Source organism: Arachis ipaensis, chromosome B6 (assembly GCF_059453495.1).
Source record: "Arachis ipaensis isolate K30076 ecotype BB chromosome B6, ASM5945349v1, whole genome shotgun sequence".
Classification (NCBI taxonomy): domain Eukaryota; kingdom Viridiplantae; phylum Streptophyta; class Magnoliopsida; order Fabales; family Fabaceae; genus Arachis; species Arachis ipaensis.
The window spans coordinates 123,761,876-123,786,225 of NC_142441.1; the positions used below are offsets into that span (position 1 = coordinate 123,761,876).

Genomic DNA, 24,350 nt, shown 5'->3' on the forward strand with positions numbered 1-24,350 from the left:
TGTAATGGTCTTCAACCTTTACCAAGACATCCTCTACAAGTCCATAAGCCTGTTTCCTTGAATTATCTGCCATCTCTAGTGAGATTCTTGCAGCTTGTACCTCAAGGGTCCCTAGCTTCTCCATTACAGAGAGAGGCATGAGGTTTATGCTTGACCCTAGGTCACACAGAGCTTTCTCAAAGGTCATGGTGCCTATGGTACAAGGTATTGAGAATTTTTCAGGATCCTGTCTCTTTTGAGGAAATCTCTGCCTAGTCAAGTCATCCAGTTCTTTGATGAGCAATGGAGGTTCATCCTTCCAAGTCTCATTACCAAATAACTTGGCATTTAGCTTCATGATTGCTCCAAGGTACTTAGCAACTTGCTCTTCAGTAACATCTTCATCCTCTTCAGAGGAAGAATACTCATCAGAGCTCATGAATGGCAGGAGTAAATTCAATGGAATCTCTATGGTCTCAATGTGAGCCTCAGATTCCCATGGTTCCTCATGAGGGAACTCCTTGGAGGCCAGTGGACGTCCAGTAAGATCTTCCTTAGTGGAGATCACTGCCTCTTCCTCCTCTCCAGATTCGGCCGTGTGGGTCATGGTGATGGCCTTGCACTCTCCTTTTGGATTCTCTTCTGTATTGCTTGGAAGAGTACTAGGAGGGAATTCAACAACTTTCTTACTCAGCTGACCCACTTGTGCCTCCAAATTTTTAATAGAGGACCTTGTTTCAGTCATGAAACTTTGAGTGGTTTTAATTAGATCAGAGACTACAGTTGCTAATTCAGAGTGGCTCTGCTTAGAATTCTCTATCTGTTGCTGAGAAGATGATGGAAAAGGTTTGCTATTGCTAAACCTGTTTCTTCCACCATTATTGTTATTGAAGCCTTGTTGAGGCCTCTGTTGGTCCTTCCATGAGAGATTTGGGTGATTTCTCCATGAAGAATTATAGGTGTTTCTATAGGGTTCTCCCATGTAATTCACCTCTTCCATTGCTGGGTTCTCAGGATCATAAGCTTCTTCTTCAGATGAAGCTTCCTTAGTACTGCCTGGTTCAGCTTGCATTCCAGACAGACTTTGAGAAATTATATTGATTTGCTGAGTCAATATTTTATTCTGAGCTAGCATGGCATTCAGAGTATCAATCTCAAGAACTCCTTTCTTCTGATTTGTCCCATTATTCACAGGGTTCCTTTCAGAAGTGTACATGAATTGGTTATTTGCAACCATCTCAATGAGTTCCTGAGCTTCTGCAGGTGTCTTCTTCAGATAAAGAGATCCTCCAGCAGAGCTGTCCAATGACATCTTGGACAGTTCAGACAGACCATCATAGAAGATACCTATGATGCTCCATTCTGAAAGCATGTCAGAAGGGCACCTTCTGATTAATTGCTTGTATCTTTCCCAAGCTTCATAGAGGGATTCACCTTCCTTCTGTCTGAAGGTTTGGACTTCCACTCTAACCTTACTCAATTTTTGAGGTGGAAAGAACTTTGCCAAGAAGGCATTGACTAGCTTTTCCCAAGAGTTCAAGCTTTCTTTAGGTTGTGAATCCAACCATGTTCTAGCTCTGTCTCTTACAGCAAAAGGAAAGAGCATAAGCTTGTAGACCTCGGGATCAACCCCATTGGTCTTGACAGTATCACAGATTTGTAGGAATTCAGCTAAGAACTGATGAGGATCTTCCATTGGAAGTCCATGAAACTTACAATTCTGTTGCATCAGAGAAACTAATTGAGGCTTAAGCTCAAAGTTGTTTGCTCCAATGGCAGGGATTGAGATGCTTCTCCCATAGAAGTCGGGAGTAGGTGCAGTAAAGTCACCAAGCACCTTCCTTGCATTGTTGGCATTGTTGTTGTTTTCGGCTGCCATGGCTTCTTCTTGTTTGAAAATTTCTGTTAGGTCCTCTACAGAGAGTTGTACTTTAGCTTCTCTTAGCTTTCTCTTCAAGGTCCTTTCAGGTTTAGGATCAGCCTCAACAAGAATGCTTTTGTCCTTGCTCCTGCTCATATGAAAGAGAAGAGAACAAGAAAGTATGAAATCCTCTATGTCACAGTATAGAGATTCCTTGAAGTGTCAGAGGAAAAGAAGAATAGAAGGAGAAGGTAGAAAGAGAAGAATTTGAACTTATCAAGAGGGATAGAGTTCGAATTATTGATAGTGGAGGAGTGTTAGTCCTTTAAATAGAAGGATGTGAGAAGAGGTGAAGAATTTTTGAAATTAAAGTAAAAGATTTTGAAATAATTAAAAGAAATTTTGAAAATTTGATTGATGATTTTCGAGAATTAAAGTTGGGAAAGAAATTAAGTGATTTTGAAAAAGATTTTTGAAATTAGAAATAAAAAAGATATGCTTGAAAATTAATTTTGAAAAAGATATGATTGAGAAGATATGATTGAAAATCAAATTAAAAAAAGAAAGTTTTAAAATTAAAGTTGATTACTTGACTAACAAGAAATTAAAAGATATGATTCTTAGAATTTAAAATTTTGATCCTTTCTTAATAGGCAAGTAACAACTTGAAAATTTTGAAGTAAAACATTAATTGAAGCAACAATTTTCGAAAATAATAAAAATAAAAAAATGGAAAGAAATTAATTTTGAAGAGATATGATTGAAAAGATATGATTTGAAAAATATTTGATTTTGAAAAATTATGAAAATTTGAAAAAGATTTGAATTAAAAACAAAATCTTCCCTCTAGTGTCCTCCTGGCGTTAAATGCCCAGAATGGCATCCATTCTGGTGTTTAACGCCCAAAATCCTACCTTTTTGGGCGTTTAACGCCCAGCCAGGCACCCTGGCTGGCGTTTAAATGCCAGTTTTCCTTCTTCACTGGGCGTTTTGAACGCCCAGCTTTTTCTGTTTGATTCCTCTGCTGAATGTTCTGAATCTTCAATTCTCTGTATTATTGACTTGAAAAGACATAGTTTTGAAATTTTTTTTGAATTTTTAATAATGAGAAACAACTAAAATGCAACTAATTCATGAAAAACTAAGATCAAATAAGCAATGCATGCAGGACACCAAACTTAGAACTTTGTATACTAAAGACTATAACAATTTGAAAATGCATATGAGAAATAACAAAACACACAAAATAAGAGAATTTAAAGATCAGAGCAATGAAATCATCAAGAACAACTTGAAGATTAATGAAGAACAAAATGCATATATTCGAAAAAATGCAAGAAGAAGAAAGTCATGCAATTGACACCAAACTAAAAAAATTGACACTAGACTAAAATAAGAAATATTTTTGATTTTTATGATTTTATAAAATTTTTTTGTGATTTTTCAAAAATTGAGTGGAAAAGAAAATAAAGGGATTCAAAATTTTTAATAAGAATTCCAGGAATCATTGCAATGCTAGTCTAAGACTCCGGTCCAGGAATTAGACATGGCTTACTAGCCAGCCAAGCTTTCAAAGAAAGCTCCGGTCCAAAATACTAGACATGGCCAATGGCTAGCCAAGTTTTAGCAGATCATTACTTTCAACAGCAAAATTGATAGAAATCAACAAGCTCTTGTGATGATAAGTTGAAACCTCGATCCAAAAGATTAGACATGGCTTCACAGCCAGCCAGACTTCAACAAATTATCATGAAACTCTAGAATTCATTCTTAAAAACTCTGAAGAATAAAATAGAAATTTTTTTTTGTATTTTTGAAAAAATTTTTCGAAAATAAAAAGTAAAAAGCTTAAACATTAAATAAAATTACCTAATCTAAGCAACAAGATGAACCGTCAGTTGTCCAAACTCGAACAATACCCGGCAATGGCGCCAAAAACTTGGTGCACGAAATTGTGATCATCAACAATGGCGCCAAAGACTTGGAGCTCTCAAACGTGAATCACACTTTGTCACAATTCCGCACAACTAACCAGCAAGTGCACTGAGTCGTCCAAGTAATACCTTACGTGAGTAAGGGTCGATCCCACGGAGATTGTCAGCTTGAAGCAAGATATGGTCATCTTGTAAATCTCAGTTAGGAAGATTCAAATAGTTATGGAGGATTGATAATTAAAATATGAATAAAATATAAAATAAAGATAGAGATAGAGATACTTATGTAATTCATTGATAGGAATTTCAGATAAGCGTATGAAGATGCTTTGTTCCTCTCGAACCTCTGCTTTCCTATTGCCTTCTTCCAATCATTCATACTCCTTTCCATGGAAAGCTTTATGTTGGACATCACCGTTGTCAATGGCTACTTCCCGTCCTCTCAGTGAAAATATTCTATGCACGCTGTCATCGCACGGCTAATCATCTGTCGATTCTCGATCATGTTGGAATAGGATCCATTGATCCTTTTGCATCTGTCACACGCCCAACACTCGCGAGTTTGAAGCTCGTCACAGTCATCTCTTCCCAGATCCTACTCAGAATACCACAGACAAGGTTTAGACGTTCCGGATCTCAGGAATGGCCGCCAATAATTCTAGCCTATACCACGAAGGTTCTAATTTTAGATTAGAAACCCAAGAGATACACATTCAAGCTTGTTTGCATGTAGAACGAAAGTGGTTGTCTGTCACACGTTCATAGGTAAGAATGGTGATGAGTGTCACATAATCATCACATTCATCATGTTCTTGGGTGCGAATGAATATCTTGGAGAAGAAATAGACTTGAGTTGAATAGAAAAACAATAGTACTTGTATTAATTTATGAAGAACAGCAGAGCTCCACACCTTAATCTATGGTGTGTAGAAACTCCACCGTTAAAAATACATAAGAACAAAAGGTCTAGGCATGGCCGAATGGCCATCCTCCCAAACAGGGTTCAATCATCAAAACATGATTCCAACATGATCAAAAGATGAAAATACAATAGCAAAAGGGTTACAGAAATAGGTAATTAATGCAGAAATCTTCTTCCGAGCCCACTTGATGTGTGCTTGGGCTGAGCATTGAAGCTTCCATGTGTAGAGACTTTTCTTGGAGTTAAACGCCAGCTTTTGTGCCAGTTTGGGCGTTTAACTCCAGCTTTTGTGCCAGTTCTGGCGTTAAACGCCAGAATTCTTGAGCTGACTTGGAACGCCTGTTTGGGCCATCAAATCTCGGGCAAAGTATAGACTATTATATATTGCTGGAAAGCCCAGAATGTCTACTTTCCAACGAAATTAAGAGCGCGGAAATTGGGCCTCTGTAACTCCAGAAAATCCACTTCGAGTGTAGGGAGGTCAGAATCCAATAGCATCTGCAGTCCTTTTTCAGCCTCTGAATCAGATTTTTGCTCAGGTCCCTCAATTTCAGCCAGAAAATATCTGAAATCATAGAAAAACACACAAACTCATAGTAAAGTCCAGAAGAGTAATTTTTATTTAAAAACTAATAAAAATATAATAAAAACCAACTAAAATATACTAAAAACATACTAAAAACAATGCGAAAAAGCGTATAAATTATCCGCTCATCAGTGACCTACAAGGCAGGGAAGATCATTCCAAAAGAATCAACTGGCACCAAAAAAAGAAGTTTCAGTATGATTCTAGATACTTCCTTTGGGATGATCCTTATTTATTTAAAATATGTTCGGATAGCATAATCCGAAGATGCATCCTGGATGAAAAGACTCAAGAGGTGCTGTGGCATTGCCATGGTTCTGAATATGGTGGCCATTTTGGTGGAGATAGAACTGTCACAAAGTTCTCCAATGTAGCTTATATTGGCTTACCATCTTTAAGGAGGCAAGGGAGTTTGTTATCAATTATGACCATTGCCAACAAACAGGGAGCCTCCCCCAGAAAAATAAAATGCCATAAAATCTTATTCTAGGAGTGAAATTGTTTGATATATGGGAGATTAACTTCATGGGATCCTTTCTGCCCTCATACTCCAACAATTACATTCTAATAGCTGTAGATTATGTTTCTAAATGGATAGAGGCAGTGGCATTACCAACTAATGATTCTAAATTGGTGCTCAACTTCCTTAAGAAAAATATCTTCAATAGGTTCGGTGTTTCTAGAACCTTGATCAATAATGGAGAAAGTCACTTTTACAATAAGCAGCTTGACACTCTCCTCCTCAAGTATGGAGTGAAGCACAGGGTGGCTACTCCATACCATCCCCAAACAAGTGGCCAAGTGAAAGTTTTCAACAGAGAGCTTAAACAAATTCTCAAGAAAATTGTGGGAGCTTCAAGGAAGGATTGGGCCAGAAAACTTGACGATGCTTTGTGGGCGTATAGAATAGTTGATGAGCGGATATTTTATATACTTTTGATGCTAATTTCCTACTATTTTTAGTATATTTTGTTAAGTTTTATTATGTTTTAGTAGGTTTTAATGGAAAATTCACTTTTTGGATACTAATTTGAGCTTTTGTGCTCTTATGATTTTAGGTAATTTTTGGGTGAATTTGGCAAGTTTTGGCAAGTTTTGGCAAAGTTTGATTCAAAGGCAAGGAAAGCATAGCAGATGCTATCAGATTCTGACTTCTATGCATTCAAACGAGAATTTCTAGAGCTACAAAAGTCCAATTGATGTGCTCTCAACTACGTTGGAAAGCTAACTTCTAGGGCTTTCCAGAAATATATAATGGTCTATACTTTTCTTTGGATTGGACTGTCTAAATTGGGTGTTGAACACCCAAACTATCCCCTTTCTGGCGTTCAATGCCCCAAGAGGACTAAGGCCAGCATTGAACGCCTAAAACTAGCATTCAATGCTCCCAAGGGAGCTCAAGGCAGTGCATCTTACCCCCTAGTGGGTGTTCAATACCCACTCATCCAAGTTAGACGCCAGCTCAGCCCAAACACTCACCAAGTGGGCCCAGAAGTGGATTTTTGCACCTTTCTGCTTAGTTTATTTCACTTTTGTAATTTTTAATTATTAGAATAGTATATATATGCAAAGATCACCCATGTTTAGGATGGGCAGCCCCTCAGAACATATCATACATTATTTTCTGTAAAGTATGAGCAACTAATCTCCTAGGTTAATGTTAGGAGCTCTGCTGATTCCTATGGATTAATAATATTACTGTTTCTATTTCAATATATGTTTGATTCTATTCTATGATGTATTTTCATCATCCTTATGAATCTGGGGTGGAACGGAAGTGTGACCCCTTTCATGAGTTTATGCGAGTCCTGATCCGGATAGTATTGAGCTACAGCTTGAGACTGCATCACAGGTTCCAAGAGAGTACCTGGGCTAATTGGGATACGTGACATAAAATCTCGTTAGTCATGGGTAAATGAGGTCTCTGTGGCATTAAGGCTAGAATCATAAAGCATCATTCTCTGATATGGAAGATCCGATCTTGTCTGTGGCGTTTTAAGTAGGATCAACAAAAGGAGAGTGAATTGTACGGGCTTCATCCTAGGCTATAGTGAGTCACCATAAGCTAACTTGATGAGATGATATGAGTTACTTAATTATGGTGTTTCTCTATGGTTTAAGGGAGATTAACTTGATGAGAGGACATGAGTTAATCACTTATAGCTTTGCCATTAAATGAATCATTCATTATTGAAGTAATCAGTAAGAAAAGTTAATAAAAAAAGATAAAGCATCTCCAAAGCCTTAATTGATTTCTCATTATTGTTTCTCTGTTATTTCTTTATTGTTTTCTCAAATTAGTTTATGCGCATTCAACAACAACTGCGTTTTATATTCGCCTAACAAAGATCTGTAGGATAACCACAGCTTGCTCAATCCTGCAATCCTCATGGGATTCGACCCTCACTCACCTGAGTTATTACTTGGATGACCCAGTACACTTGCCAGTTCAGTTGTGCGAGTTCTAATTTTGCGCACCAATAGCCTTTAAGACCTCTATTGGCATGTCATCATACCAACTTATCTATGGCAAATCATGTCACTTACCAGTAGAGTTAAAGTACAAGGCTTATTGGGCTACCAGATTTCTAAATTTTGATATCAAAGCTTTGAGGGATAAGAGACTACTTCAGCTTAATGAGCTTCATGAGTTTAGAATTGAGCTATATGATATGCCATGCTCTACAAGGAGAAGACAAAGATGTGGCATGATAAGAGGATTTCTGCAAGGACCTTTGAACCTGGCCAAAGAGTCCTCTTATTCAATTTAAGACTCAAGATCTTCCTAAGAAAGCTCAAGTCTAGATGGTCTGGACCTTTCACTGTCACCAAGGTTTCTCCCTATGGTCACATTGAAATCATGGAAGAAACTTTAGTAAGAACATTCACTGTCAATGGCCAAAAGGTTGAAGCATTATTTAGGAGGGGAAATTGATCATCAAAGAACAGTTTATAGGCTTACTTAAGAGGAGCTGCATCATTAAGCTAGTGACGTTAAAGAAGCACTTGTTGGGAAGCAACCTAACTTTAGGTAACTTCTTTTTCCCTTTCTTTTTTTCTTTTGCTTCATGCTGTGTATGTACTTCATGGGCTAAGTTTGGTGTTGCTACACCAACATGATGCTTTCATGTCACTGGGTCCTTGGCCCAACCTCCCACTGATTGTGTCACACTACATTTGGTGTTGCTATACTTCACCCGTGCAAGCTCCACCCCCAGGCAACTACATTACCCACTTGTTTATTTTACCCTGTTCTGTCATTATTTTTGTTTTGTTTTTCATCTCCTTCATTGTATTTGAATAAGCTTTTGCATCATTTATGCACTTTCACTTGATAATCATGATTACTCTTAAGTCCATCACCACTGTTCTTCTCTATTACTTGAGGACAAGAAACTACTCTAAGTTTGATGTTGGAAGCTATTCTCTACATAGCCTAGAAGATGATGATGGAGATGATGCTGATGAATAAGGTGCTTTAGTTTCTTACTTTCTTTCCTTGTCTTTTTATCTTTCCTTTCTTTTATCCTTTTTCTTATTTATTTCATGCATTATGTTCTTATTTATTATCTTTAACTTTTCCTTTAAAAGCTTGTCATTGTAATTTCCCTCGAGTAATCAATGTTCACAATTATGATTTGAGAATAATAAAGGAGTGTTAAATCACTAAAAGAAAATCCTCTTATACATAGTGGTGGTCAATAACTTGTGGTTGTTGCTATGGATAGTGGAAAGTAAATGATCTTGAATGAAAGAGGAGAAATTGATTCTGCATAAGTAATGGTTTAGAGAAGTATTATGAGATCTCTAGACCTATCATTGAATTGAGATGAGAAAAAGAAAAGAGAGAAGAGAAAGTTTCAAGGACTAAGAGTTAATAAATAAAGCAAAATCTCTCCTCTCCAATTAAGCACTGAAGGATTCAAGGATCAAGTAAAACCAAAAGGGAATATCTCATAATATCATCCGAACTAAGTTTCAAGGAATCATTAACCTTAGGATTTCAAGGTCCACTAAAGAATATAGAAGCCTAACTACAAGGCCATCAAACCCCATTAGTTACAGGGATATGAACTGGGAAGAAGATGCAACTCTCTCTTATTAAACTCAACTCTATTCTTTTCTCTTTCTTTGCTTGAGGACAAGCAAAGACCTAAGTTTAGTGTTGTGATGCATGAGCATTATTCGATAGTTTTCTAGTGAATTATGTTACTAAAGATGGTGATTCCTCATTAATTCTCTTATATTTTTATCAAGATACTTTGAGTACTTTTTTTTTATATGTTTTCTAGAGGATTATTAAAGAATTGCCTAATAAACAAAAGAAAACCCAAAGAAAAGCTCAAATCACAAATTAAAGTCAAATGAGAAAGAAAACAGAGGAAACAGAGAACCAGAAAAGTCATTTTTCTTCAAGAACGTTTAACATGGAGAAGCCATATTGCACGGCCAAACACATTCTCACCCATGCATGCATCCATGTTTAACATGCACCATCCAAGTTAAATGTTGGGCAAAAAACCAGGAGCTTCCCAGCACCCAACATCGCACATGTTTAACTTGTATCAGCTAAGTTAAACGTTGGGCCAAAGGCAAGTGGCTTCTCCCTCGTTAAGATCGCACAAGTTAAACATGGGAGGTCCAAGTTAAACGTTGGGCCAAAAGCCAACAAGTTCTTCTTCTCTATGTATCGTAGACGTTTAACATGGGACAGCCATGTTAAACGTTCAACTTGTGCCCAATGGCTCCCCCTCCTCCTTGTGTCTCACACGTTTAATATGGATAGTCCATGTTAAGTGTTTCTTTATGCAATGTTAAATGTCCAGGAAAGCTTCTCCCACATCCAAGCCTCTTTTTCACCCAAGTTATACATGGGCTATTCCAAGCTACATGGGCTTCCTCAACATTCCCTGTGTAAGATCTGAAAAAATTATAAAAAGATTAATTAGATAATTAATCATTCAATTAAAATAGTTAAAACGCGCTCGGATGGGGTCGAAAATTAAAACTTAGAAATTTGAAATTTTAACGATGATATTTGGATTCGGAGAAATTTTTTCAGTGGAAAAATATAATTTTTTATAGAAAAATGCGTAAAAATGCATATTGATAATTTAACCAGCAATACAGGCTTAAGTCTGTCCGGCACTACAAGTGAGACTATTAATTATGAGTGAAGAATGTTAAGAAACTAAAATTTATAATTTGGGAAGTAGAAATAATTGGAATACGAATTAAAGCACTAATCTTAAATATTTTGGCCCAAAATTGAGCTAACAGGCTAAAACGAGTGAACCGGGCCCAAGTGAGCCCAAGTCCACATATATAACTCCAACAATGGATACAAGTTCAGCCACTTCCTCCCTTTTCCTTTGTGTTCCACGCTGAAGAGAAGTGAAGGAGATAAGAGAGTGAGAAACCCTAACTTCCTTGATTTTCAATTACTCATAGCTTTTTTTCCAGAGCTCTGATCGCCGCACTGTTTCCGGCCACGCGAAGCCTGTCTCCTCCCTTCCAATTCTATCTAAAAATTGTGGTAAGCATCTCCCTCACAAAGCTGCAATTTTTATTTCCTTATGAAAAACACGTTTTTGGCTTGTGTGTTCATGAAACTTGGTGATTCTTGTATTTAGGAGAAGTTCTAACTTGAGTTCTAGCTAAGTTCCATCACTAATTTTAGTGAGTAAAGATAAGATCTACTTTTCCCATATGTTCATAAACTTTTATGAAGCCCTAGCAATTGAATATTGTGTATGTTATGTGAGGATAGTGTAGATTGAGTATTAGAGACATTAAGTTAATCATTGGTGGTGCTTGAGCTTGACAGAGGTGAACTTGGAGCTTAAACTTGGTGGAATTCAAGAGTTGAGGGTTTGGAACCGTCGACATTAAGATACAGTTTAAGTTTTATTAAAATACCATGTAATGTGACATGTAGTCCTAGGCTAGATACCCCTATGAATAAGATTGGTTGTGTGATTGGATAGAATTGAATGTTGTAAATGATTAATTGTTAAATTCGATTTTTGTTGGTGTGGTTGGTTATTGTTGGTTTAGTGTGAATGCTATGATAGAATGGATGTTAATGATTGAGATTGTGGTTTAATTTATCATAGTGATATTGTTGATATCTATGAGTTGAATTTATGAATATTGGGCTAGAGACCGTGAATTTAGGGCTGGAGGCTGTGAAAGGTAAGCTGGTAAATTGATAGAATGTATTGAATGTTTATGTATGAAATTGAAATGATGATTATGTAATTGAGCATATGGAATTTGGTAATGAATTGTTGGAATAGAGGAATTGAGTATTTGAGATGTGAAAATGATTATTTAGAGTTGTAATGTGTAAATTAAGTAGGTTTAAACTTGGTTGATAGTAAAGGAGTCAATTGGGATAGTTGGGAGGCATTATTTTGATGTAAAAATGGAGGTGGCTTGTGAACCTTTTGGAATTTAGAAAATTCTATTTTTGGGTAAACACTGGTTTTTGGCCAACTTCGGCGGGCCGTAACTCGGTCCTCGGAGTAGGAAATTCAACGAAATATGATATTTATGAAAACTTATTTAATGATCTTTCCAACAATTCAATAATAGTTGAAAAATGATTTTTAACGAAAAAGTTATGCGCATTTGAAGTTATTGGTAAAAAATTGAGTTTCTGCAGCATATCACCTTTTTGAGAATCTGATATGTATGCGTACGCGTGATATGGAATTTACGATTCAATATTCCGTAGAACTACCGGCAAGTGCACTAGGTCGTGTCAAGTAATAAACTCACGGTAAGTGAATGTTGATCCCACGAGGATTAACGGATTAAGCAAGCAATAGTTAATTGATTCTTCTAGTTAGACTGTCATAATTTGGTGATGATCAAACAAGAAATTTAGATGACGTGAAATTAAATGAAAGCAAAAAAGAAGAAAAAAAATAATTGACATGAATGTAAAGTGATTAAATTAAATTCCAGATATGAATGACTATAAGGCAAATAGCAAGAATTAAGAATATGAGACATTAGAGATTGGAGATGTTGAATCTTCCTGAATTAATGATCCTCACTTCCCTCTTAATCATGCAATGTTAGATCTCTGGCAGATCATAACTGACTAAATTTCAATTCCTTGGTAATTCAATTTATTTAAACATGATCAAATGCTAATTCCTTGATCCAATCTCATGAAAAGAGGTGAAGCATAAATACTGATCCCAAGCCACACAACTCTTAAGATCCTAATTCAGATTGATTATATGTCACATATCAGGTTCTGAATCAAAATAAAAGGAATTGTGAGAGTAGAGTTTCAAACTAAATTGCTATGATTCCTTTTCCAATGTTCCCATAGAATTCAAATAGATTCAATCCCTCTTCGGATAGAATTGAATCTGTGAAGAGCAAAAACTCTCTCTTAGATAAACAAAGATTGAATTAAGAAGAGAAGAAAACAAACATCAATTCATTATAATTCAACAGAGCTCCTCTCCCTAATGAAGAGAATTAGAAACTCATAACCAAAGAAAATTACAAAAGTGTCTAAGAAAGAAAATGGAAAGGAAGAATGAGAGTCAGGAGAGGGTCCGAAGACTCCCCTCTAGGTGGTCTATGTGTAAGTGTAGAGTGTACCCTATTCATAGACTATCCTAAATTACAAATTCAAATGAAATTCAAATTACAATTAAATGCAAAATTCCTAACTACTTCTAGATGATTCTTGTGGCCTTGATTAGTTGGCAATTATGGGCTTGTTTGCATGAATTTTGAGTGAACCTTGAGTGAAATAATTGAACCAAATTGAGGGCTCTAGGGGTGGCTTGTGAAGTTAGCCGTTAGTTGAAGTGACGCTTTTTAAATTAGGCATTACTAACACTTCAAAGTGGGCCAAATCATGCTTTAGGGGTGTCGCTGGCGTTAGTTGTACTAATGTTTCTCTATGGCATTAGCAACGCTTTACAACATGGGGGTGTGATAAACCCCAATTTTGTGGTTTATCTTGTGTTGATTTTAGGGGATTTTGTCAATACTTTCCGCACTTATCCATACAAAATGCATGGTTTTGTGTTTCCTTCCCTATTTTGCCTCATGGTTGAAAACATGCTCATTTGACCCTTAAAATGCTATATTTTAATCTCTTCTATCACCATTCAATGCCGTGATGCATTTGTTAAGTGATTTCAGAGTTTATAGGGCAAGATTGGTCTAGAAGATGGAAAGAGAGCATGCACAAGTGGAAGGAACATGAAAAAATGGAGCTTTGGAGAAGTGCCACTGACGCACACGCGTAGGAGCATGGCTCAGCGTGGCGCTCTCAAATCGGCGCATTCGCGTACATTGGAGAAAATTCCATCGACGCGCATGCGTGCCTTGCGCGTACGCGTGGATTGCAAGTTCAGCGACGCGCACGCATACGTTCAGCACGTGACCTCATTAAAGAACTCGTGGCTGGCAATTTCTGAGGTTCTTCAGGCCCAAATTCAAGCTGCTGCTGCATGCAAAAGCCCCAAGGAACCAAGGGGAAAGAGGGGATCATTCATTACACACTTAGACATAATTTTGGCTAGTTTTTTGTTCTTGTTCTTCTAGAAAGAGAAACCCTTATTCTTCTCTAGATCTAGTTTGATTTGATCTTCCATTGTTGAATTTCTGAATTGGGTTTTGTTAATTTCTAGTTTTGATTACTTAATTTGAATTCTCTAGTATACTTTTACTTAGATCTTGTGTTGGTTTATGTTTACTTGTTATTTCCCATTTTCTTCCCATTGTATGAACTTTGTGGATCTTGAATTTCTATTAATGTAATGATGTTTTCCATGATTAATGATGTTGTTTGAGTTGTTCTTTAATGATAATTGTTAGTGGGTAATTTTAATTTCCAATTTAATTGCAATTTGAATATGTCTTTTATTAATGCATTCCATGTGTTTGATGAAATATTTCCTTTGATTATGGAGTAGTTCTCTTTACTCTTGGCTTAGGCTATGAGAATTGGGTGACCTTGAGTCATTGGGTCTCATTGAATTGGTGATTGGAGAACCTTTAGTGGTCAAGTTGATACCCATTGACACTAACCCACTACTAATCTCATTAGTAGATAGGTTGGGACTTATGGGTTGAGATTGATCAAGCCACTTGACATACCTCAAGCTTAGGAGTAGATATTATGAACTTAAAGCTTTTGGAGGTAGAATTAGTGAGTTTGGTTCCTCATAATTGTCAAATTATGGTTGTAGACAAGGATGGTGACCCCAATTCCTATGCTTAGCCAAGAGTTCCTTTTATTATTCACATTTGAAAACCAAAAATCTCAATTTCTTGATTCTTGTCTTAGTTAATTGCTTAATGCTAGAGTGAAAGTAGATTATATGTTCTCTTGTTAGATTGAAATTGCTCATATCTTGCTTTAGTTACTTGATTTAGTTTCTTGTACTTTAAGTTTCATTTCATGTTAAGTCTATTAGTTTAAATTTTTTATCATGACTTCCAACCCCGGATTTCTAACCAATGTTGATGCACATGTTTGCCCATTCCTTGTGAGACGACCCGAGGTTTGAATACTTCGGTTAAACTTTTATTGGGGTTGAACTTTGTGACAACCAAATCCTTTAAAATTTGATGGAGAGTTCTTTGTTGGTTGAGTGCTATACTTGCAATGGAAATATTTTGTGAAATTCTTGACCAACAATAGTTCTTCTATCAAATTTTTGGCGCCATTTCCGGGGAATGGTTGCAACATATGCCTTAATGTTGGTTATGTGAATTTGTGGATAGTGTAGTTAGTTTACTTGATTTTGGTATCTTGTTTTTAGTTTAGATTTCTTTATTTTTACATACATGAGCTATGACTCCCAAGTTTGATGACTCGTTCCCAACCAAACGCTAGCTTAGTCGAGCTTGATTTAGAAATTGAAAGAATTTTGTTACACATTCGGCAAGCTAGGCGGCGGTTGGACTATACGGCTAGTGCTTCGGCCTCTTTTGAGGAGCATACCGAATCACTAGACGGGCCCGAGAGTGACTTGGAGTCCGCAACTTCTTATTCTTCTGTTGGTACCACTAATACTTCTTTGCATCCTACAGGTGAACAATACATGACGGAGCCACGCCGAATCACCTTGCATGAACAAGGGGCTCCGGATATTAATCTTCAACCATTGCAAGCAAGATATCCTAATCTTAATCCAAACTTTGAGTTGAAGAGTAGCTTGATTAATTTGCTTCCCAAGTATCATGGGCTTCCGGGTCAAGACCCCATCAGACATCTGAGAGATTTTTAAGTTGCTTGCTCCACAGCTCACAGGGATGGAGCCGATGAGATTGCTATTATGGTGCTTGCTTTCCCTTTCTCTCTTGAGGAACAAGCAAAAGAGTGGTTCTACTACCAACCGGATGAAGTGGTAACCAATTGAGATTTCTTGAGAAGAGAGTTTCTAGACAAATTCTTTCCGCCTGAGAAGACCGACTATGTCCGAAAGGAAATCTCTGGTATAATGCAAAGGGACCAAAAAGAGCTTGTATGAGTATTGGACCCGATTTAGAAGGCTATTGGAAGCTTGTCCACACCTTGGATTGGAAACTCGCTTGCTTATTAGTTATTTCACCGGAGGTCTCTTAGAAGCGGATAGAAGATTGCTCACGGCATCTAGTGGTGGTTCCCTTTCTAGGAACAAGACGGCGACGGAAGCTTGGAGATTGATAAATGATGTCGTCGAGGCTACACAACATTCAAGGGTGAGGAACAACCCCCTCAAGGGTGTGGTGGAAGCATCACCTTCCGAATCAAGCTTGACCAAAGTGCTTGGAGACATGACTACTATCCTCACGGAGATGCACAAGGAGCAAAAGGCATTTCACTCCACCCAAGCCACCCAACCCATTCAAGCCCCAACCCAAATCCTCCAACCCAAAGGGCCTCCTAGAATATGTGGTTTATGTGCTAGCACCGCATATTACACCGACCAATGCCATCAAATACAAGAGGACTATGCCCTTACGGTAGCCAATGTGAACCACAACAACCGTCCACCCTATCAAAACCAAGGCCAAAACAACTACTCTCATGGAAATAATTCTAACCAAGGGTGGAAGGATAATGCACAAGGGAGCAATCAAAATCAAAGATGGAACAACTCTTCTTCTCACCACAACAATAACCACCAATCTTCATCCGAATACCATAACAACAACAACCATCAAGCCAACCAAAATCACCCTAACCAAGCACCTCATCAAAACCAAAACAACTACCCTAGATACCAAGCACCACACCAAACCAACCAACCCTCTTCCCCTTCTACCAACCAAGTTGATGAACTTAGAGCTATTATGGAAAAACATGAAGAGAACAACAAGGCTCAATTTGGCGCCATAACCGCTCAATTGTCCAACCTCACCGAGATGATCTCAAAGTTGGTTTTACCCTCTTCTAACAATACCAACCAACCCTCAAGCTCTTCTAACCTTCCATCCAAACTCCTTCCAAACCCAAAGGGCGGTCTCAATGCCATTACACTACGGTCGGGGACTACATTGGAGGAGATACCTCCTAGGGTTTTGGAAGACATTCATGAGGAGGAAGTGGTTGTTGAAGCTCCACATAAATAAGAGGAGGTGGACACAAAGCAAGAGGAGGAAGAAGTGAGTCCCAAGGAGCCCAAGAGGAAGGCTACAATGGATGAATCCATTCCTATCCCATTCCATTCCATGATAAAGAAATCCAAGAAAACTCCGGAGTTTGATTTGAACATGCTTCAAGTATTCAAGAAAGTTGAGGTAACTATCCCACTTCTTGATGCCATTCAACAAATTCCGAAGTATGCAAAATTTTTTAAAAGACTTGTGCACACACAAAGATAGGATTAGTGAGTTGGAGACATTGTCATTGGGTAGTTCCATTTCTTCCTTGATAAAGCCTATTCCGGAAAAGTGTGGTGACCCTGGACCATGTTTGGTGTCTTGTCGTATTGGTGGAGTTACCTTTCATGACTGTATGTGTGACTTGGAGCCTTGTGTAAGCATCATGCCATTTTCCATATTTGCAAGGTTGAATCTAGCTCCATTGAAAAGGTCGGCCGCCAAGTTTGCCTTAGCCAATAAGAGTGTGATCACTGTAATGGGGATAGCTGAAGATGTACTTGTGGCAATCAAAGACTTGGTATTTTCAGTTGATTTCTATATCCTTGAAATGCCTCCAACAGAGAATAGAAGTTCTTCCTCCGTTCTACTTGGTAGACCCTTCTTGAAGACTTCTAAGTTCAAATTGGATGCCTTCACCGGCACATACTCCTTTGAGGTCGGGGATAAGACAACCAAGTTCAACTTGGAAGAAGCCATGAAACACCCACCCGAAGAGCATTCCATCCTCCAATGTGATGTAATTGATGAGGTAGTACCAGAGGTGCAAAGAGAAGATCACAACAAGTTGCACTACCCTATTGTTGATGAGAAGGATGGCCATGAGGGTGAACAAGAGAAAGTTGTTGAGAATGAATCCCATGAGCTTGGTGAAAAGGAACCTCAACTTGAGGTAAAAAGTGAATTGAAGCCTCTTCCATCTCATTTGAAGTATGCATTCCTTGGGGAAAATCAAAATTTTTCGGTCATTATTGCTAGTGAGCTCTCTAGCCAAGAAGAGGAGAAGCTCCTAGAAGTCCTAAGGAGGCACAAGAAAGCAATCGGTTGGAGCTTGGCCGACATCGTGGGAATTGACCCACGTATGTGCATGCATCGTATCTTCCTCCAAGAGGGAGCTCGGCCGGTTAGACAACCCCAAAGAAGACTCAACCCCACTATCCTTGATGTGGTGAAAAAGAAAGTTACAAGACTACTTGATGCGGGTATTATATATCCGATTTCTGATAGTGAAAGGGTGAGTCCGGTCCAAGTTGTCCCAAAGAAATCGGGCATCACTGCCGTTAAGAAGGAAGATGGTGAAGTGGTCACCACAAGAGTGCAACATGCTTGGCGGGTGTGCATCGCTTATAGAAGGTTGAATGCCGCAACAAGGAAAGACCACTACTCTTTGCCATTCATTGACCAGATGTTAGACCGACTTGCGGGTAAATCCCATTATTGCTTTCTTGATGGTTTTACTGGTTACTTCCAGATTCACATTGCTCCTGAAAATCAGGAGAAGACCACATTTACTTGTCCCTTTGGCACCTTTGCTTACAAAAGGATGCCATTTGGGCTATGCAATGCACCTGCCACTTTTTAGCGGCGAATGACTAGTGTCGTTTTCGATCTAATGGAGAGTTGTCTGGAAGTCTTTATGGATGACTTTAGTGTGTATGGGATTTCATTTGATAGTTGTTTAGAGAACTTGGCCAAAGTCTTAGCTAGGTGTGATGACACTAACCATGTCCTAAATTTTGAAAAATGTCACTTCATGGTGAGACAAGGCATAGTTTTAGGAAACGTAGTTTCTGATAAGGGCATTTCTGTGGACCCGGCCAAGGTTGATGTTATTACCAGTTTACCTCACCCATCATCTGTGAGGGAGGTTCGTTCCTTTTTGGGGCATGCAGGATTCTATAGGCGCTTTATCAAGAATTTTAGCAAGATTGCATTGCCAATGTCGTGCCTACTCCAAAAGGACGTGGACTTTGAGTTTCATAGTGCTTGTGTGGAAGCATTTGAGGAGTTGACGAGAGCTCTTACCACATCACCAATTGTGAGGGGCCCAGACTGGACGCAGCCATTCGAGATCATGTGCGATGCATCAAATCATGTCGTAGGTGCTGCGCTTGCACAGCGCGATGGTAAACTCCCTTATATCATTACTTACTCCTCAAAGACATTGGATGCAGCACAATCCAATTATATCACTAGTGAAAAAGAGCTTTTAGCCATTGTTCATGCTTTGGATAGATTTAGATCTTACTTGCTAGGCTCTAAAATAGTGGTATATACAGATCATGCAGCTTTAAAATATTTGTTGACAAAGAATGAGTCGAAACCTAGGCTCATACGTTGGATCTTGCTTTTGCAAGAGTTTGACATTGAGATTAGAGATCGAAGTGGAACACAAAATCTAGTTGCGGACCATCTAAGCCGCCTCAAGAATCTCAAATATGATCCATTTCCAATTGATGACCCATTCCCTTTGGATAGTTTGCATGCTGTTTCGGATAGTTTTCCTTGGTTTGCTCCTATGGTGAACTACTTGGTTGCTAAGATTTTCCCTCCCAACTTTTCAAAACACCAAAGGGATAAGTTGAGGAGTGATTCCAAATATTACATTTTAGATGACCCTCACTTGTGGAGGAGGGGAATAGACCAAGTAATTCGTAGATGTGTCCCAGAATCTGAAATCCAACCCATTCTTGAGTCTTGCCATTCATCCGAGTGTGGTGGCCACTTTGGCTCACAACAGACGGCTAAAAAAGTTTTGGATTGTGGATTCTGGTGGCCAACACTATTCAAGGATGCTAACCAATTTTGTGTGTCGTGTCACCAATGTCAGAAGTCGGGAAATACATCCCAGAGGGATGAAATGCCTCAACAACCAATGTTATTTCGTGAAATCTTTTATGTATGGGGCATAGAATTTATGGGACTATTTCCTAACTCAAGTGGGTATTTGTATATTCTGTTGTCAGTTGACTACGTTTCAAAGTGGGTGGAAGCGATACCTACCCGCCTTGATGACGCTAATGCCGTGATTTCTTTCATTAGAAATAATATTGTGTGCCGCTATGGGATAGTACACAAGGTTTCCACTGCCTATCACCCCTAAACAAATGAGCAAGTGGAGGTGTCCAACCGGGAGATCAAGCGAATTTTGGAGAAAGTGGTAAATCTACAAAGGAAGGATTGGAGCTCTCGGTTGGGAGATGCACTATGGGCATATGGGACGGCCTATAAGGCCCCGTTAGGGATGAGTCCCTTTTGGATCGTCTATGGTAACGCATGCCACCTTCCAGTGAAAATTGAGCATAAAGCCTACTGGGCGGTGAAGTAGTGTAACATGGACATCACCAAGGCGGGTATAGCCATGAAATTGCAACTAGAGGAGCTTGAATGTTGGTATGCGAAATTGCTACTCAGATTAGGTTGTAAAATTATTTGTTCATTCCTTCCCTGGCAATGGCACCAAAAACGAATGCACAGAACCATGGTCCAAACATAACTTCACAACTTCGCATAACTAACCAGCAAGTGCACTGGGTCGTCCAAGTAATAAAACCTTACGTGAGTAAGGGTCGATCCCACGGAGATTGTTGGTATGAAGCAAGCTATGGTCATCTTATAAATCTCAGTCAGGCAGATATCAAATGGTTATGGAGTTTTCGAAAATAAATAATAAATAAACAGAAAATAAAGATAGAAATACTTATGTAATTCATTGGTGGGAATTTCAGATAAGCGTATAGAGATGCTTTCGTTCCTCTGAGCCTCTGCTTTCCTGCTATCTTCATCCAATCAGTCTTACTCCTTTCCATGGCAAGCTTTCTGTAAGGGCATCACTGTTGTCAATGGCTACATCCCATCCTCTTGTGAAAAAGGTCCAAATGCTCTGTCATGGCACGACTAATCATCTGAGGGTCTCGATCATACTGGAATAGGATTCACCCTCCTTTTGCGTCTGTCACTACGCCCAGCACTCGCGAGTTTGAAGTTCGTCACAGCCATCCCTTCCCAGATCCTACTCGGAATACCACAGACAAGGTTTAGACTTTCCGGATCTCAGGAATGGCCATCCATGGGTTCTAACTTATACCACGAAGATACTAATAACTCAGACTCGGTCCCCTGTATTAGATATCTAGGAGATATTCATTCTAGCTTGTTTGCATGTAGAACGGAAGTGTTTGTCAGGCACGCGTTCATAAGTGAGAATGATGATGAGCGTCACATAATCATCACATTCATCATGTTCTTGTGAACAAATGGATATCTTAGAAGCGGAATAAGTTGAATTGAATAGAAAACAGTAGTACTTTGCATTAATTCATGAGGAATAGCAGAGCTCCACACCTTAATCTATGGAGTGTAGAAACTCTACCGTTGAAAATACATAAGTGAAAGGTTCAGGCATGGCCGAGAGGCCAGCCCCCAAAACGTGATCACAGGATCAAAAATACAATCCAGGATCCTAAGATGTCTAATACAATAGTAAAAAGTCCTATTTATACTAAACTAGTTACTAGGGTTTACAGAAGTAAGTAATTGATGCATAAATCCACTTCCGGGGCCCACTTGGTGTGTGCTTGGGCTGAGCTTGAAGTTTACACGTGGAGAGGTCATTCTTGGAGTTGAACGCCAAGTTGTAACGTGTTTTTGGCGTTCAACTCTGGTTCGTGACGTGTTTCTGGCGTTTAACTCCAGACTGCAGCGTAGAACTGGTGTTAAATGCCCTTTTGCGTCATCTAAACTCGGCCAAAGTATAGACTATTATATATTGCTGGAAAGCCCTGGATGTCTACTTTCCAACGCAATTGGAAGCGCGCCATTTTGAGTTCTGTAGCTCCAGAAAATCCACTTTAAGTGCAGGGAGGTCAGAATCCAACAGCATCAGCAGTCCTTCTTCAACCTCTGAATCTGATTTTTGCTCAAGTCCCTCAATTTCAGCCAGAAAATACCTGAAATCACAGAAAAATACACAAACTCATAGTAAAGTCCAGAAATGTGAATTTAAGCTCAAAATTGTTTGCTCCAATGGTGGGGATGGAGATGCTTCTTCCATGTAAATTGGAATTAGGTGCAGTAAAGTCACCAAGCATCCTCCTTGCTTTGTTATTATTTTCGGCTGCCATCTCCTCTTCCTGTTCGAAAATTTCTGAAAGGTGCTTGCTGGATTGTTGTAATTCAGCTTCTCTTAGTTTCCTCTTCAGAGTCCTTTCAGGTTCTGGATCTGCTTCAACAAGAATGTTCTTGTCTTTGCTCCTGCTCATATGAAAAAGGAGGGAACAGAAAAATAATAATAGGGATCCTTTTTGCCCAGGTATAGAGGTTCCCTTAGGTGAGTGGAAGAAAAGAAGAGTAGAAGAAAAGAAGAAGAGAAAATCCGAACTCAGAGAGAGAGAAGGGGTTCGGATTTTTGGTGAGTGAGGAAGAGATGTTAGTAAATGAATAAATAAATAGAAGAAAATGAGAGGTGAGAGGATTTTCGAAATAAATTTTTGAAGAATTGGTTAGTGATTTTCGAAAATTAAAATCAAAATTTGAAACAATTAGTTAATTAAAAAGAATTTTTGAAAAAGAGGGAAGAGATTTTCGAAAATTAGAGAGAGAGAGTTAGTTAGGTAGTTTTGAAAAAGATAAGAAACAAACAAAAAGTTAGTTAGTTAGTTGAAACAAATTTGAAAATCAATTTTGAAAAGATAAGAAGATAAGAAGTTAGAAAAGATATTTTAAAATCAAATTTTTGAAAAAGATATGTTATGAAAAGATATGATTTTGAAAAAGATAAGATAAAAAGATATTTTTGAAAAGTTATGATGGAAATTAGTTTTGAAAAAGATTTGATTTTTAAAATCACAATTAATGACTTGATTCACAAGAAATCACAAGATATGATTCTAGAACTTAAAGTTTGAATCTTTCTTAACAAGTAAGTAACAAACTTGAAATTTTTGAATCAAAACATTAATTGTTGATGATATTTTCGAAAATATGATATAAAATTAAGAAAAAGATTTTTGAAAAATATTTTTTAAAATTTTCGAAAATGATTAAGAAAAATGAAAAAGATTTGATTTTTGAAAAAGATTTTGAAAAAGATAAGATTTTAAATTGAAAATTTGATTTGACTCATAAGAAACAACTAGATTTTAAAAATTTTTGAAAAAGTCAATCCAAATTTTTGAAATTTATGAGAGAAAAAAGGAAAGATATATTTTTTTGATTTTTGAATTTTTAATGATGAGAGAGAAAAATATGAAAATGATGCAATGCATGAAGATTTTGGATCAAAACAATGAATGCATGCAAGAATGCTATAAATGTCAAGATGAACACCAAGAATACTTTGAATGTCAAGATGAACATCAAGAACTTATTTTTGAAAAATTTTCAAGAAAAGAAAACATGCAAGACACCAAACTTAGAAATGTTTCATGTATAGACACTATGAATGCAAGAATGCATATGAAAAACAAGAAAAGACACAAAACAAGAAAATATGAAGATCAAACAAGAAGACTGGCCAAGAACAACTTGAAGATCATGAAGAACACTATGAATGCATGAATTTTCGAAAAATGCAAAGAATTTTTAGAAAAAATGCAATTGACACCAAACTTGAAATTGACTCAAGACTCAAACAAGAAACACAAAATATTTTTGATTTTTATGATTTTATGATTTTTTTGTATTTTTATTTTATATTTTTCAAAAATTAGTGTGAAAAAGAAAAATAAGGATTCCAAAATTTTTAATATGAATTCCAGGAATCTTGCACTCTTAGTCTAAAGCTCCAATCTGAGGGTTAGACATGGCTTAATAGCCAGCCAAGCTTTAGAAGATACAAATCAGGCATACAACAGCTGAAACTTCATCCAACTTCATATACTTATAAGTGGAAGCCTCAGTCTAAAAGAATTAGACATGGCTTTACAGCCAGCCAGGCTTATACATGCTTCATGAAACACTAGAATTCATTCTTAAAAATTTTGAATAATTTTTGAAAACAGATGAGAAAATATTTGAAAGATTTTTGAAAATAAAACAAAAAGAAAATTACCTAATCTGAGCAACAAGATGAACCGTCAGTTGTCCAAACTCGAACAATCTCCGGCAACGGCGCCAAAAACTTGGTATGCGAAATTGCTACTCAGATTAGGTTGTAAAATTATTTGTTCGTTCTTTCCCTGGCAATGGCACCTAAAACGGATGCACAGAACCATGGTCCAAACATAACTTCACAACTTCGCATAACTAACCAGCAAGTGCACTGGGTCGTCCAAGTAATAAAATCTTACGTGAGTAAGGGTCGATCCCACGGAGATTGTTGGTATGAAGCAAGCTATGGTCATCTTGTAAATCTCAGTCAGGCGGATATCAAATGGTTATGGAGTTTTCGAAAATAAATAATAAATAAACAGAAAATAAAGATAGAAATACTTATGT

At 37.8% G+C, this 24,350-nt stretch overlaps 1 protein-coding gene and 1 non-coding gene across 2 annotated transcripts; both read left to right on the plus strand.

The window, feature by feature from the left end:
* The first annotated feature begins 1,344 nt into the window (after nt 1-1,344).
* LOC148562585 (small nucleolar RNA R71) lies at nt 1,345-1,453 on the plus strand. The gene has a single exon (XR_015887524.1). It is a non-coding gene; the product is annotated as a small nucleolar RNA R71 (small nucleolar RNA).
* Nucleotides 1,454-17,610: 16,157 nt separating this feature from the next.
* On the plus strand, nt 17,611-19,942 carry LOC148562586 (uncharacterized). Its single transcript, XM_088490926.1, has 4 exons — nt 17,611-18,337; nt 18,806-19,182; nt 19,273-19,434; nt 19,880-19,942. Exons 1-4 carry the CDS (start codon nt 17,611-17,613, stop codon nt 19,940-19,942), a joined length of 1,329 nt encoding a protein of 442 aa, XP_088347052.1.
* The last annotated feature ends 4,408 nt before the right edge of the window (nt 19,943-24,350 follow it).